This window comes from Lontra canadensis, unplaced genomic scaffold, assembly GCF_010015895.1.
Source record: "Lontra canadensis isolate GAN:19392208 unplaced genomic scaffold, GSC_riverotter_1.0 scaffold35, whole genome shotgun sequence".
NCBI lineage: Eukaryota > Metazoa > Chordata > Mammalia > Carnivora > Mustelidae > Lontra > Lontra canadensis.
The window spans coordinates 9430206-9445493 of NW_022631029.1; the positions used below are offsets into that span (position 1 = coordinate 9430206).

A 15288-nucleotide genomic window follows, 5' to 3' on the forward strand; every position below is an offset into this window, starting at 1 on the left:
AATAAGAATGATCAGCCACTTAAAATATGATAGGTTCCATGGCAGGTTAATCTGCACAAAACCCTGTGAGGTTAACTTCAATACAAAATGTTATCCTTACTTTATAGATGAGCAAACACAAAGGTGAGTCAAGATTTAAAACCAAGTGTCCTGACTTCTGCACTTAGGTCCCTAACTAATGTATCATGCTGCTTCCCATTAAGTAATTTAAGCCTCACAATAACTCTGTGAGGAAGACAATAAAAGCTTTATGTCAGTTTTATAGCTGAGGAAACTGTCTTTTGCAGAGACTAAGCAGTTCATCTGATTTCACAACTCATTTGCATGTAGCTAGGATTGGAATCTGCTTCTTCTAACATCAGCCAGCAGCAAAGGAACAGCATGTTTGGGTTTAAAGACTATACCTCCTCCAGTGTAGAGAGCCTAAAGAAGCTGGATCTCAAGGCTCGGGATGTGGTAGAGTGTGTGGAGAGGACAGCGACAAAACACAGATCCAGAGGGAGCACCTGTGACTTGGCTGGGGCTTTGAGCGGGTGAGGCTTGAGTTACAATCCAGGCTTGGCCACCTTCTTGCTGTATGAGCTTCAGCACATCACTTCCTTACACCCCACTTTAGTTGCCTCCATCAAATACAAATAGCATTGTTCTAGAAATGTTATCAGACTTAAGTGAGAACATATATATAAAAGACTGCAGAATGCTTCGCATAGAGAGGGTGCTTCATAAAAATTAGTTTCCTTCCCAGGTGAGTGAATTTTTCTTTCTTTCTTTCCACAGCACTTATCTAGCCGGCAGAGTGTCCAGCAAAGCACATCCCAGGTAAGCAGCTTAACTAGGCCTCCGAGTCTTTTCCCTCGGCACTTGAAGTGGTCACAGCATGGGGATGCCAACAGGCAGTGATAACCACCACGGACATCTTGATTGTGTGATGCCTTTCATCTAAATAACCCTGACCTCCAAGCACATTTGGCCAGTCTCCCCTCACTCCTCTGTGCAAATTTACATAAGCACAATTGAAATAACATAGACTGGGAGACTGAAATGAATCTGTCTGGGAGAAAGTAAAAGTGTCATTTAGAATGGTATCTGTTACCATCTAACACTGTAAATCAAGTGCATCAGGGCGACATCTCCAAGTAATAACTTTGAATTTAAAAGTTCATGGAGAATTTAGAAGTTTGTGACTTGATGAAGATATTAAGTTGACTCGTAAATTGGAATTACCATTCCCATAGCTCCTTCACTCAGTTTACTTCTCCCAGCTACATATTTGCCTGTCTCAAACCACACATATTGACACAGCACTCCCCTACTAGCAGAGAAGACACCTTCTGTCTTTCTTACATGATCCCCTTTGATAGTAGAAGGAGAGTTAGTCATTTAGTTTTCATTTTATTTCTAATCAGTGTAGTGAGTAACTAAAATATTTACTGGTTTTTTTTTTTTTTGCCTTTCTCTTTAGGTAGATACAATGCGCCCACGTCACGGGGAAACCTGTCGGATGCCAGTGCCACACCACTTCTTCCTCAGCCTGAAGAGTTTCACCTACAATACTATTGGGGAAGACACCGATGTCTTCTTTTCCTTATATGATATGAGAGAAGGCAAGCAGATCAGGTAAAAGTTACTAGAAGTTGTGGTGAGGTGGAGATTGTGGAAGGATGATATTACCTGGGTCATAAGCGTCTCTGGCCTTCAGGGAAGATAGATGCACAGAGAAGGAAAAACAAGATAAAGTAACTTCTTACCTAGCTGGGAGTTTTGCCTCAAATCCCAGTGTACCTTGAAGTCACATACGGCCTCTTTTTTATGCCTATTTCCACATGGAAGTTCGAATTCCAGTCTTGGCTGTCACCACCTCAGAGAAAGAAAAGGATGCATCTATTCAGTGCCAGAGAAAACGCATAGGAGAAACACAGAACAAAGCAAATTCAGCAGAGAGGCCATGCTCTATAATGCAGGAAGATCTGGGCCCTGCCTTGTTGCATGTGAAGGAGAGGGTTCACAGGGAAATAGACTAATGATGTCCTCCTGTCTGAAAGCAGTCTTCGCCCTCAGTGCCTTTCCAGCCCTACAAAGGGGAGAGGTTCTTCTGGACAGAAAGGAAGGTCGGTCTGACTCCTTCATTCCTGTTTGTCCTGGGTTGGAAGAGAGGCCACAGAATGGGGCTCAGAGGTAGTAGACCATGTATCTTGGCAGAGCAATGAGGCTTTTAAACATGAACAACTGCAGGGTGGGGAGCAATCAAGGAGACACTATGGGCTTCACTTTCTCTACAGGCCAGCAGAGCTCTGATGGGGTGAGATGATAGTGGTAGCCAATTTTAGGGAGTCCAGAGAGTTCTCTGGTTGTCTTCTACTTGGAGCAGAAAGAAAATAAATTTGGGGATACTTTTATATTGCCTGGAAGCTTCCTTTATTCAGAGTGCTTTACAGGTCTTTTATTTATTTATTTATTTATTTATTTATTTATTTATTTATTTATTTTTACTTAAAATTTGAAAACAGCTGTTCCATTTTTCCAGTTGTGTGGTATACATAGGAAAATTAAAAATGGAAGTTATAACAGTACAGGAGAAAAGGAGTTAATTTGCATGCTCCACAGTACCTCTAATCCTGACCACATAGCCCTGAAAATTAAAGCAACTTGCTTCACTTTGGTGTAGAGCTAAAATGATACCCTCACTGTTGGGGTCATGTGGGTTTTCCTTGTCACTGACGTCTCCCAGTCTGTGGGTCTAGAAAGACTGTGGGAAAAGACAGCTTTGGCAGGGATGCTAGCTACAGGTGCTGGGCTGTGCGGATGTAGATTCTGGCTGCGATTTTTCCACTAGGCCCGAGGTTCATAAACTGTATTACTTACCTTTGTATGTGGAAGAATCCTTTCTAAAAGCTGAATTTTTTGAGACAGTTCAGTAAGTGAAACAGATAAAATAAAGGTACTTTACTGTTGGAGAGAAAAGGGAAATAATGGGAATCTCAGTATGTCCCTTCCCCCACCCAGTACTGGGTGTAACCACTGAAAGTCGCTGGGTTGTAATATGAAAACCGGAGCACCCTTCTTTATCATCTTTGAGTGCTAGTGACTGTCTTCTCTTTCCATGATCCCAGCACCTCGCACAGTGCCTGTGCCCAGTACATGCTTTGTCAGGCTTATTGTACAGAGAAGATCCACGCCCAACAGAAACACCCCTGCTCTGGTTTGTAATCCATGCAGGATCATCATGCATCAGTTGTTTTTTTACTTGGGCTTCTTGTGTATAATTGAGCCTCAAGAAATAATAAAACATTTTTAAAAGAAGAAACATAAAAAACATTTTTTTCCTAGAGTTGCTGGAAATGTTTTGGTCATTTAAAAATCCCTAGATATTAGAGAACTATACCAGCTTCCCATTCATATAATAAACTTGTAGGGTCCTTAATTGAAAATACCATTTCTTTCTTTAGTTTTAAGAGTGAACTAATATGCAGAATTTTAGATCTAGGCTTAATTGATAAGTGTTCCTTCTTCTTTCCATTAGCATTTGTGTAGTTTTATAAGCCCCTCCAAATTTTATTCATTGAACTGATGATACCAACTATGTTTTCCTAATGATTAGGTATTAAACTGGTGATACATTACTGCCTTGAAGTAGTTAACAGAAATCATGAAAACCGACTGTTGATACAGAGACTGTTGACACAGAGCAATCACTGTATCAACCAAACAGTGCTAGTCTGGTGTTCAGTATTGCCAGGACGCTCTCACCTCCATGCCCGAGAACATGCGTGAGTAGAGGGAGCAGGCTAAAGAGAGGACCAGATGTTCCCACACTCTGAGTCTCATTGCTAATCCCACAGGCAAACCTAGAGAGGCTCCAGTGAATGACAGCCTGCAAGCCCACATAGCACAACCTGATGAGTAAGTATTAAACAATCTGCGTGAAGGAAGAAGCAGCAACTGAGAGGGCCCTGGTAGCTGTAACTTTCTGTGACATTTTATCATTCTGTACAGAGTCATAAATATTTAGCCTTGAAATCTAAATCTCTGATTAAGACCTCTCCCCTGAGCTTCAGAGTCTCATTTCCTTTTTCCTACCAGACATGTGCCCTTGGATGTCCCTCAGAAGTTTCTACCTCAGTATATCTAAACTCATTTCATTTTCTTTCCTCACAAATATACTTCCTTCTGTGCTCCTTAAATCAAGTGAAAGGCATTATCATTTTCCCAGAGATCCATGTCATAGACTTCGATGTCCTCTTAGCCTCCTTTCTCTCTATCTCCTTCCCTTCTCAATTAATCACTCTATCTTACTAACTTCTGTCTCCCAAATATCAGTCAGTTCACTCTCCCTACACCACTCCTGTCATCACCCCAGATCCCTCACACTTCTCCCCAAATACAGACTCCCTGAATCTACTACCTTCCTACCCTGAGTTACTCTCCATAGCACCACCGTACTTACCTTTTAAAAATGCAAACTTTTCACATCATCTCCCACTTAACCTAAAGCCCTTGTAACTCAGTGTGACATAAAAGGCCCAGGATGATATAATTCTATTTCTCGAGCTTTATTTCCTGCATCTTGATGAGGCAGTTGTCTTTCCCTAAACATGCCTTGCTCTTTCATGCCCCATTACCCTTGCTGGCTTGGTAAACTCCTGTCCATTGAAACTCAACTATATGAAACCTTCCTTAGTATTTATGAGTATAATCAGGCCCTGAGACTTCATTGTGCCCATGATAACACCCTGCACCTAGCTTTAGTCCATTATTAGATATTAAATTGTAATCATACACATGCATGTAGATTTCCCCCACTGGAATTGGAGCTTTCTTGTGTGTCTTTGTACCATCCCTCCCCACCTCCCACTGCCAGTGCTAAGCACAGAACTTTGGATATTGGAACCTTAAATAAATATTTGTTGAGTGAATGATGAAGAAGTGGTCAAATAACCAGTCCTGTGTGAATCAAGAAAATTTTATTTAACTGAGCAGGTTAGCAAGTATTTACTAAAAATTTCTTGTTTGTGGGCCCCTGTAATAACTGCTTGGGATTCAGAAGTTAAAAAGGACTGTCCCTCACCCTGAGGAGGTCTGAACAAGGCATTACAGGATTTCTAGAAGGTGTGAAACATGTTTTCCTGATTTTTAAGAACCCCAGTTAAGTGGAAAAATAAGATTAGGGCATATATCTTACCGACATGCAGCAACACTTTAAGCACAATAAGAAGTCAGGAAAAAAACAAACAAAAAATACAACCCTTTAGACAGAAACTTTTTATTAACATATAATGTATTATTTGCTTTAGGGGTACAGGTCTGTGAATCATCAGTCTTACACATTCTGCAGCACTCATTATAACACATACCCTCCCCAATGTCCGTCACCCAGCCACCCTATCCTTCTCCGCCCCACACCCCAATAACCCTCAGTTTGTTTCCTGAGATTAAGAGTCTCTTATGGTTTGTCTCCCTCCCTGTCACTTCTTGTCTCAATTTTTCTCTCCCTACCCCCAATGACCCCCTTCCCTACCTCTCAAATTCCTCATATCAGAGAGATCATATAATTGTCTTTCTCTGATTGACTTATTTCGCTTAGTCTAATACCCTCTAGTTCCATCCACGTCATTGCAAATGACAAGATTTGGGGGTTTTGATGGCTGCATAGTATTCCATTATGTGTGTGTGTGTGTTGTGTTGTGCGTGTGTGTGTGTGTCCATTCATCTGTTGATGGACATCTAGGTTCTTTCCATAGTTTGGCTATTGTGGTTAGACAGAAACTTTTATGGAGTTTTTTTAAGCTTAAAAAAAAATGAGCAGTCTTGTCTACATCATTGGTTGTTTTATATTTTTTCCTAATCAATTACATTTTAGATCTTGCTTTATATTTAGGATTAAACTATATAGTTTGGGAAAGAAATATAGTCAGCTTTACCATGTAATAAACTGAGAGAGAGGACTTTTTCTGTTATGGTGAGCTAGATCAGTTGTCACCAAGGTTGTGAATTTAATACTCAAATAACTATTTTTAAAAAGAAAAAAGAAGTCAGAGAAGAAGAGGATCTTTGAAAGACTGAGGAGCCAGGCTCTTAGAAAAAGGACTCTGGGAGAAAATGAAAGTAATTGAATTAAAGAGTGTCCAAGATTCAGATAAGGTACTAATTCATTTGTTCAACAGATATTTATTAAGCATCTACTAGCTATTGGGATAGAAGCTAGGGATACTGAGGTGAGCAAAAGAAATATCTGCTTGTCTTCTTGGAGCTTATGATCTAGAAAAGAGACCATCTCTTTCTATTAGAGAAATCATCAAACATGTGATTGCATGAATAAGTATGTAGTTTAAAAAGCATGATAAGTGCTGTAAAGGGACATCATTCAGAGTGCTCTGAAAGCTCATGTAGACTGGAATGAGGGGAGGCTCTTAGGGCATCCATGTTGAGGCTTAAAGTATGTGTAAACAGAAAGTGGATAATGTGATCTAGGCAGAAGGCCTAGATGCAGGGAAAAACTTGGTATATTCAGAAAACTGAATGGCAGTCAGTGTAGCTGGAATGTTGCGAGAGAAGGAAAGGAAATCTCAAGAGGGGATTGAAGAGATAGTCAGGGACCAGATTCTACAGGGCCTTGTAGCCATGAAAGGATTTTGGATTTTATTGGAAGTTCAAGAAAAGAAGATACTCAAGCACAAAAAGTAGCAAAGGCAAAAACATGAATCAGACACAACAAAGATATCAAAGTATGTATGCAGGAAATTAGAAGAGGTTATTAGAGCTGGGAAGAGGTTTGTACTGGCAGTAAACTCTAGGTCTTGAATCTGGTTCTTATGCATGTTTGCTCACAACCCCTTGAGCAAAGAAAGAACTCAGTAAATGTCCAATCAGAAAATGTATTAAAGACAAGATTCAGTAGGTCTAGGGTAGCTCTGAAAACCCTGTACACTGATTTAGATTTGATGCATTAGATAACCCTTATGAATCCTTGAGCAGGGGGATGATGTGAATGACACATTGAAGGTGATTATTTGAGATTATCACGGTGGTATTATAGAGGTTAAACTAGAAAACAGATAAGTTAGAAGCTGTTGCAGACATGAAGCAGTAAAGCCCTAGGATAAGGACGCTAGTAGTAAGATTAGAGAAGATAGGGCATCGTGTCCTATAAGATTTGGACCCAGCTTCATCACCTTTATAACCTAATTTCCTATCCTTCCCCCATTGATCAATCTAGTTCACAAAGGCCTCCTTGCTATTCCCTGAAAATATAACATGGTTCTACTTTAGGTCTTTCTTCGCATCTGCTATTTCCTGAATATTCTCATGGTGCTTGCAGCCTCATCTTCCTCAGGTTTTTACTCAAATATCACACTTTCGGGCTCTTCCTAGCCACCTTATCTAGAATTGAAACCACCAGGGGTGCCTCAGTGGCCCAACCCATCAAGAGTCTACCTTCAGCTTAGATCATGATCTCAAGGTCCTGGAATAGGGCTCCCATGTTGGGCTCCCTGCCCAGTGGAGAGTCTATTTCTCCCTCCCCCTCCCCTCACCCACTCATGTTTGCTCTCTCACTCTCTCTCTCTCAAAATAAATAAAATTTTTAGAATTGAAATCATCATTACTACCATCTTCCACATACATCCATATTCTCAGTGTCTCTTCCTTGCTTTATATTTTTCCTTAGCACTTAGCACCATCTAGCATACTAAATAGTTTACATATTTACCTTTTTGTCTGTGTTCCATCACTGGGCTGTAAGCACTATGAGAACAGAGTTTTTTAATCTTATTCACCAGCAAATCCCCTGAATCTAATGGAGTATTGGCTTATGGAAGGTACTCAATAATTATTTGCTGAAAGGATGAGTAGTCTACTAAATATAACAATAAACTTACTTATTTCTCTTATCACTTTTTCTTTCTATTTCTAAAACCTATAACTCAGTGGTTTTTTGGGTTTTATTTTATTTTATTTTATTTTAAATATAAGTAGAAAAGATTTTGTTTGCATTATACCCCTTCTTCTTCTTCTTCAATACTTACACTTAATTTTATGTGGATCCTGTATCTGTATATTCTGATCGATTGCTTGTGATGTAGCCCTAGAAAGAAACCCATTCTTTTGGTTTTTTAATTTTATTTTTTATAAACATATATTTTTATCCCCAGGGATACAGGTCTGTGAATCGCCAGGTTTACACACTTCACAGCACTCACCATAGCACATACCCTCCCCAATGTCCATAACCCCACCCCCCTCTCCCAAGCCCCCTCCCCCCATCAACCCTCAGTTTGTTTTGTGAGATTAAGAGTCACTTATGGTTTGTCTCCCTCCCAATCCCATCTTGTTTCATTTAATCTTCTCCTACCCCCTTAATCCCCCATGTTGCATCTCCTCTCCCTAATATCAGGTAGATCATATGATAGTTGTCTTTCTCTGATTGACATATTTCGCTAAGCATGATACCCTCTAGTTCCATCCACGTCGTCGCAAATGGCAAGATTTCATTTCTTTTGATGGCTGCATAGTATTCCATTGTGTATATATACCACATCCTCTTTATCCATTCATCTGCTGATGGACATCTAGGTTCTTTCCATAGTTTGGCTATTGTGGACATTGCTGCTATAAACATTCGGGTGCACGTGCCCCTTCGGATCACTACGTTTGTATCTTTAGGGTAAATACCCAGCAGTGCAATTGCTGGGTCATAGGGTAGTTCTATTTTCAACATTTTGAGGAACCTCCATGCTGTTTTCCAGAGTGGTTGCACCAGCTTGCATTCCCACCAACAGTGTAGGAGGGTTCCCCTTTCTCCGCATCCTCGCCAGCATCTGTCATTTCCTGATTTGTTAATTTTAGCCATTCTGACTGGTGTGAGGTGATATCTCATTGTGGTTTTGATTTGTATTTCCCTGATGCCGAGTGATATGGAGCACTTTTTCATGTGTCTGTTGGCCAACTGGATGTCTTCTTTGCAGAAATGTCTGTTCATGTCTTCTGCCCATTTCTTGATTGGATGATTTGTTCTTTGGGTGTTGAGTTTGCTAAGTTCTTTATAGATTTTGGACACTAGCCCTTTATCTGATATGTCATTTGCAAGTATCTTCTCCCATTCTGTCAGTTGTCTTTTGGTTTTGTTAACTGTTTCCTTTGCTGTGCAAAAGCTTTTGATCTTGATAAAATCCCAATAGTTCATTTTTGTCCTTGCTTCCCTTGCCTTTGGTGATGTTCCTAGGAAGATGTTGCTGCGGCTGAGGTCGAAGAGGTTGCTGCCTGTGTTTTCCTTAAGGATTTTGATGGATTCCTTTCTCACATTGAGGTCCTTCATCCATTTTGAGTCTATTTTCGTGTGTGGTGTAAGAAAATGATCCAATTTCATTTTTCTGCATGTGGCTGTCCAATTTTGCCAACACCATTTATTGAAGAGGCTGTCTTTTTTCCATTGGACATTCTTTCCTGCTTTGTCGAAGATTAGTTGACCATAGAGTTGAGGGTCTATTTCTGGGCTCTCTATTCTGTTCCATTGATCTATGTGTCTGTTTTTGTGCCAGTACCATGCTGTCTGGATGATGACAGCTTTGTAATAGAGCTTGAAGTCTGGACTTGTGACGCCACCAATTTTGGCTTTCTTTTTCAATATTCCTTTGGCTATTCGTGGTCTTTTCTGGTTCCATATAAATTTTAGGATTATTTGTTCCATTTCTTTGAAAAAAATGGATGGTACTTTGATAGGAATTGCATTAAATGTGTAGATTGCTTTAGGTAGCATAGACATTTTCACAATATTTATTCTTCCAATCCAGGAGCATGGAACATTTTTCCATTTCTTTGTGTCTTCCTCAATTTCTTTCATGAGTACTTTATAGTTTTCTCTGTATAGATTCTTAGTCTCTTGGGTTAGGTTTATTCTAGGTATCTTATAGTTTTGGGTGCAATTGTAAATGGGATGGACTCCTTAATTTCTCTTTCTTCTGTCTTGTTGTTGGTGTAGAGAAATGCAACTGATTTCTGTGCATTGATTTTATATCCTGACACTTTACTGAATTCCTGTACCAGTTCTAGCAGTTTTGGAGTGGAGTCTTTTGGGTTTTCCACATATAATATCATATCATCTGCAAAGAGTGATAGTTTGACTTCTTCTTTGCCAATTTGGATGCCTTTAATTTCCTTTTGTTGTCTGATTGCTGAGGCTAGGACTTCTAGTACTATGTTGAATAGCAGTGGTGATAACGGACATCCCTGCCATGTTTCTGACCTTAGCGGAAAAGCTTTCGGTTTTTCTCCATTGAGAATGATATTTGCGATGGGTTTTTCATAGATGGCTTTGATAATATTGAGGTATGTGCCCTCTATCCCTACACTTTGAAGAGTTTTGATCAGGAAGGGATGCTGTACTTTGTCAAATGCTTTTTCAGCATCTATTGAGAGTATCACATGGTTCTTGTTCTTTCTTTTATTAATGTGTTGTATCACATTGATTGATTTGCAGATGTTGAACCAACCTTGCAGCCCTGGAATAAATCCCACTTGGTCGTGGTGAATAATCCTTTTAATGTACTGTTGAATCCTATTGGCTAGTATTTTGGTGAGAATTTTTGCATCTGTGTTCATCCAGGATATTGGTCTGTAGTTCTCTTTTTTGATGGGATCCTTGTCTGGTTTTGGGATCAAGGTGATGCTGGCCTCATAAAATGAGTTTGGAAGTTTTCCTTCCATTTCTATTTTTTGGAACAGTCTCAGGAGAATAGGAATTAGTTCTTATTTAAATGTTTGGTAGAATTCCCCTGGGAAGCCGTCTGGCCCTGGGCTTTTGTTTGTTTGGAGATTTTTGATAACTGTTTCAATCTCCTTACTGGTTATGGGTCTGTTCAGGCTTTCTATTTCTTCCTGGTTCAGTTGTGGTAATTTATATGTCTCTGGGAATGCATCCATTTCTTCCAGATTGTCAAATTTGTTGGCATAGAGTTGCTCATAGTATGTTCTTATAATTGTCTGTATTTCTTTGGTGTTAGTTGTGATCTCTCCTCTTTCATTCATGATTTTATTTATTTGGGTCCTTTCTCTTTTCCTTTTGATAAGTCTGGCCAGGGGTTTATCAATCTTATTAATTCTTTCAAAGAACCAGTTCCTAGTTTCGTTGATTTGTTCTATTTTTTTTTTTTTTTGGTTTCTATTTCACTGATTTCTGCTCTGATCTTTATGATTTCTCTTCTCCTTCTGGGTTTAGGGTTTCTTTCTTGTTCTTTCTCCAGCTCCTTTAGGCGTAGGGTTAGGTTGTGTACCTGAGACCTTTCTTGTTTCTTGAGAAAGGCTTGTACCGCTATATATTTTCCTCTCAGGACTGCCTTTGTTGTGTCCCACAGATTTTGAACTGTTGTGTTTTCATTATCATTTGTTTGCATGAATTTTTTCAATTCTTCTTTAATTTCCTGGTTGACCCATTCATTCTTTAGAAGGATGCTGTTTAGTCGCCATGTATTTGGGTTCTTTCCAAATTTCCTCTTGCGATTGAGTTCTAGCTTCAGAGCATTGTGGTCTGAAAATATGCAGGGAATGATCCCAATCTTTTGATACCGGTTGAGACCTGATTTAGGACCGAGGATGTGATCTATTCTGGAGAATGTTCCATGTGCACTAGGGAAGAATGTGTATTCTGTTGCTTTGGGATGAAATGTTCTGAATATATCTGTGATGTCCATCTTGTCCAGTGTGTCATTTAAGGCCTTTATTTCCTTGTTGATCTTTTGCTTGGATGATCTGTCCATTTCAGTGAGGGGAGTGTTAAAGTCCCCTACTATTATTGTATTATTGTTGATGTGTTTCTTTGATTTTGTTATTAATTGGTTTATATAGTTGTCTGCTCCCACGTTAGGGGCATAGATATTTAAAATTGTTAGATCTTCTTGTTGGACAGATCCTTTGAGTATGATATAGTGTCCTTCCTCATCTCTTATGATAGTCTTTGGCTTAAAATCTAATTGATCTGATATAAGGATTGCCACTCCTGCTTTCTTCTGATGTCCATTAGCATGGTAAATTCTTTTCCACCCCCTCACTTTAAATCTGAAGGTGTCTTCGGGTTTAAAATGAGTTTCTCGTAGGCAACATATAGATGGGTTTTGTTTTTTTATCCATTCTGATACCCTGTGTCTTTTGATTGGGGCATTTAGCCCATTCACATTCAGGGTAACTATTGAGAGATATGAATTTAGTGCCATTGTATTGCCTGTAAGGTGACTGTTATTGTATATTGTTTCTGTTCCTTTCTGATCTACTACTTTTAGGCTCTCTCTTTGCTTAGAGGACCTCTTTCAATATTTCCTGTAGAGCTGGTTTGGTGTTTGCAAATTCTTCCAGTTTTTGTTTGTCCTGGAAGCTTTTAATCTCTCCTTCTGTTTTCAATGATAGCCTAGCTGGATATAGTATTCTTGGCTGCATGTTTTTCTCGTTTAGTACTCTGAATATATCATGCCAGCTCTTTCTGGCCTGCCAGGTCTCTGTGGATAAGTCTGCTGCCAATCTAATATTTTTACCATTGTATGTTACAGACTTCTTTTCCCAGGCTGCTTTCGGGATTTTCTCTTTGTCACTAAGACTTGTAAATCTTAATATTAGGTGACGGGGTGTGGACCTATTCTTATTGATTTTGAGGGGGGTTCTCTGAACCTCCTGGATTTTGATGCTTGTTCCCTTTGCCATATTGGGGAAATTCTCTCCAATAATTCTCTCCAATATACCTTCTGCTCCCCTCTCTCTTTCTTCTTCTTCTGGAATCCCAATTATTCTAATGTTGTTTCGTTTTATGGTGTCACTTATCTCTCGAATTCTGCCCTCGTGGTCCAGTAGCTGTTTGTCCCTCTTTTGCTCAGCTTCTTTATTCTCTGTCATTTGGTCTTCTATATCGCTAATTCTTTCTTCTGCCTCATTTATCCTAGCAGTGAGAGCCTCCATTTTTTATTGCACCTCATTAATAGCTTTTTGTAATTTCAACTTTGTTAGATTTTAGTTCTTTTATTTCTCCAGAAAGGGCTTTTATATCTCCCGAGAGGGTTTCTCTAATATCTTCCATGCCTTTTTCGAGCCTGGCTAGAACCTTTAGAATCGTCATTCTGAACTCTAGATCTGACATATTACCAATGTCTGTATTGATTAGGTCCCTAGCCTTTGGTACTGCCTCTTGTTCTTTTTTTTGTGGTGAATTTTTCCACCTTGTCATTTTGTCCAGATAAGAGTATATGAAGGAGCAAGTAAAATACTAAAAGGGTGGCAACAACCCCAGCAAAATATGCTTTAGCCAAATCAGAAGAGATCCCAAATCGTGAGGGGCGTGAAAGGGGATAAAAAGGTTCAGAAAGAAAAAAAAAAGAAACAATTAAAAAAAGAAAACCAATAAAGAAAAAATATATAAAGGAAAGAGAAAAAATATATATATATATTAGATAAACTCATTAAAAAAACTCATTTAAACTCATTTAAAAAAAAGAAAAGGGTAAAAGTTTAAAAAATTTAGCAGAAGAAGAGAAAAAATTTTGAAAAGAAAAAAACTTAAATTAACTGCAAGGCTAAAAAATCATGGGGAGAAAGCCATGAGTTCCGTGCTTTGCTTTCTCCTCCTCTGGAATTACGCTGCTCTCCTTGGTATTGAAACTGCACTCCTTGGTAGGTGAACTTGGTCCTGGCTGGGTTTCTTGTTGATCTTCTGGGGGAGGGGCCTGTTATAGTGATTCTCAAGTGTCTTTGCCCCAGGCGGAGTTGCACCACCCTTACCAGGGGGCCCAGGCTGAGTAATCCGCTCGGGTTTGCTTTCGGGAGCTTTTGTTCCCTGAGCGCTTTCCGTAGAGTTCTGGAGGACGGGAATGAAGATGGCGGCCTCCCAGTCTCCGGCCCAGAGGAACCGAAAGCCCGGGGTCCCACTCCTCAGTGCGCCCTCAGAGAACAGCGCCCAATTACTCCCGTCACCCTGCCTCCGGCCGCGCTCCGAGCTGACCGAGCCTGCGACCGGTTCAAGGCAACCCCGAGCTTAGAGCTCACTCCTCGGCTCTGTCTCTGTAGCCGGCTTCCCTGTTCTAATACCTGTAAGCTCTGCGACACTCAGACACCCCCGATCCTTCTGTGACCCTGCGGGACCTGAGGCCACGCTGACCCCGCGTGGGCTTCACCCCGGTTAAGCCTCTGGAGCAATGTCCCTCAGCAGAACAGGCTTTTAAAAGTCCTGATTTTGTGCTCCGTTGCTCCGCCGCTTGCCGGGAGCTGGCCCCTTCCCCCGCGGTCTATCTTCCCATCGCTTTGGATTCACTTCTCCGCCAGTCCTACCTTTCAGAAAGTAGTTGATTTTCTGTTTCTAGAATTGCTGTTCTTCTTCTCTTCAACCTCCCATTGGATTTGTAGGTGTTTGCAATCTTTAGATAAGCTATCTAGCTGATCTCCCGCTACCTGAAGTAGTCTCAGCCTGCTACTTCTCTGCCATCTTGACTCCTGAAGACTTTTGGGTTTTATTTTTGTTTTTGTTTTTATTTTTTACCTTGGCGACAAGGAGAAATGGTGCTATAATTATTGAAGCTAGCTGAGTGAAGAAAATAATGAGTTCGGTTTGGGCTATGTTGAGTTTGAGGTGATAGCCAAACAATTGATGGGTCATGTGGTAGGGGCATCTGGGATGCAGGTGAGATGTCACAGATGGAGATGAGAATTTTCATGGGAATAGTTTCTGCATGCAGAAACAAAGCTATCTGAAAAAGTGAGAACATATGAGAAGAGCAAAGGGCAAAAGACAAGGAACATTTTAATCATTAGAAAACAATTTATGTATACGTAACATGCACAATGTACTACTGCCAAGTAATTTAGGAATTCATTTAAGACTGGGAAAATAAATGCCAGTAAAACAGAAGAAATAACTGAGCACAGCCAGCAGCATCATAGTACTTGAATTCAAAAATATATAACAAATCCTCAGTAATCAAAACAGTATTGTACTGGCATAAAAACAGACATAATGACCAATGGAACAGAACAGTGAGCCCAGAAATAAACTTACCCCTATACAGTCACCTGATCTTTGATAAGGGTACCAAGATACATGATGGGGAAAGGATAATCTTTTCAATAAATGGTGTTGGGAAAACTGGATATCCACATGCAAAAGAATGAAATTTTTCACACCATTCACAAAAATTAACTCAAAATGGATTAAAGACTTAATGTGTGAGACATTAAATCTTTAACTTCTATAAGAAAACAGAGAGACAGCTTATTGACATTGACCTTGACAATGATATTTTGGATATGACACCAAAAACACAAGCT

The 15288-nt window shown here is 39.9% G+C and overlaps 1 protein-coding gene across 6 annotated transcripts in view; it reads left to right on the forward strand.

Moving 5' to 3' along the window:
* DOCK3 (dedicator of cytokinesis 3) overlaps positions 1-15288 on the forward strand; it is a 581779-nt gene that overhangs the window by 408820 nt on the left and 157671 nt on the right. For all 6 annotated transcript variants that reach the window (XM_032868163.1, XM_032868164.1, XM_032868166.1 and 3 more), the window contains exons 8-9: positions 778-819; positions 1463-1617. In XM_032868163.1, the coding sequence (XP_032724054.1) occupies positions 778-819; positions 1463-1617 (197 nt within the window). The remainder of the gene's footprint in view (positions 1-777; positions 820-1462; positions 1618-15288) is intronic.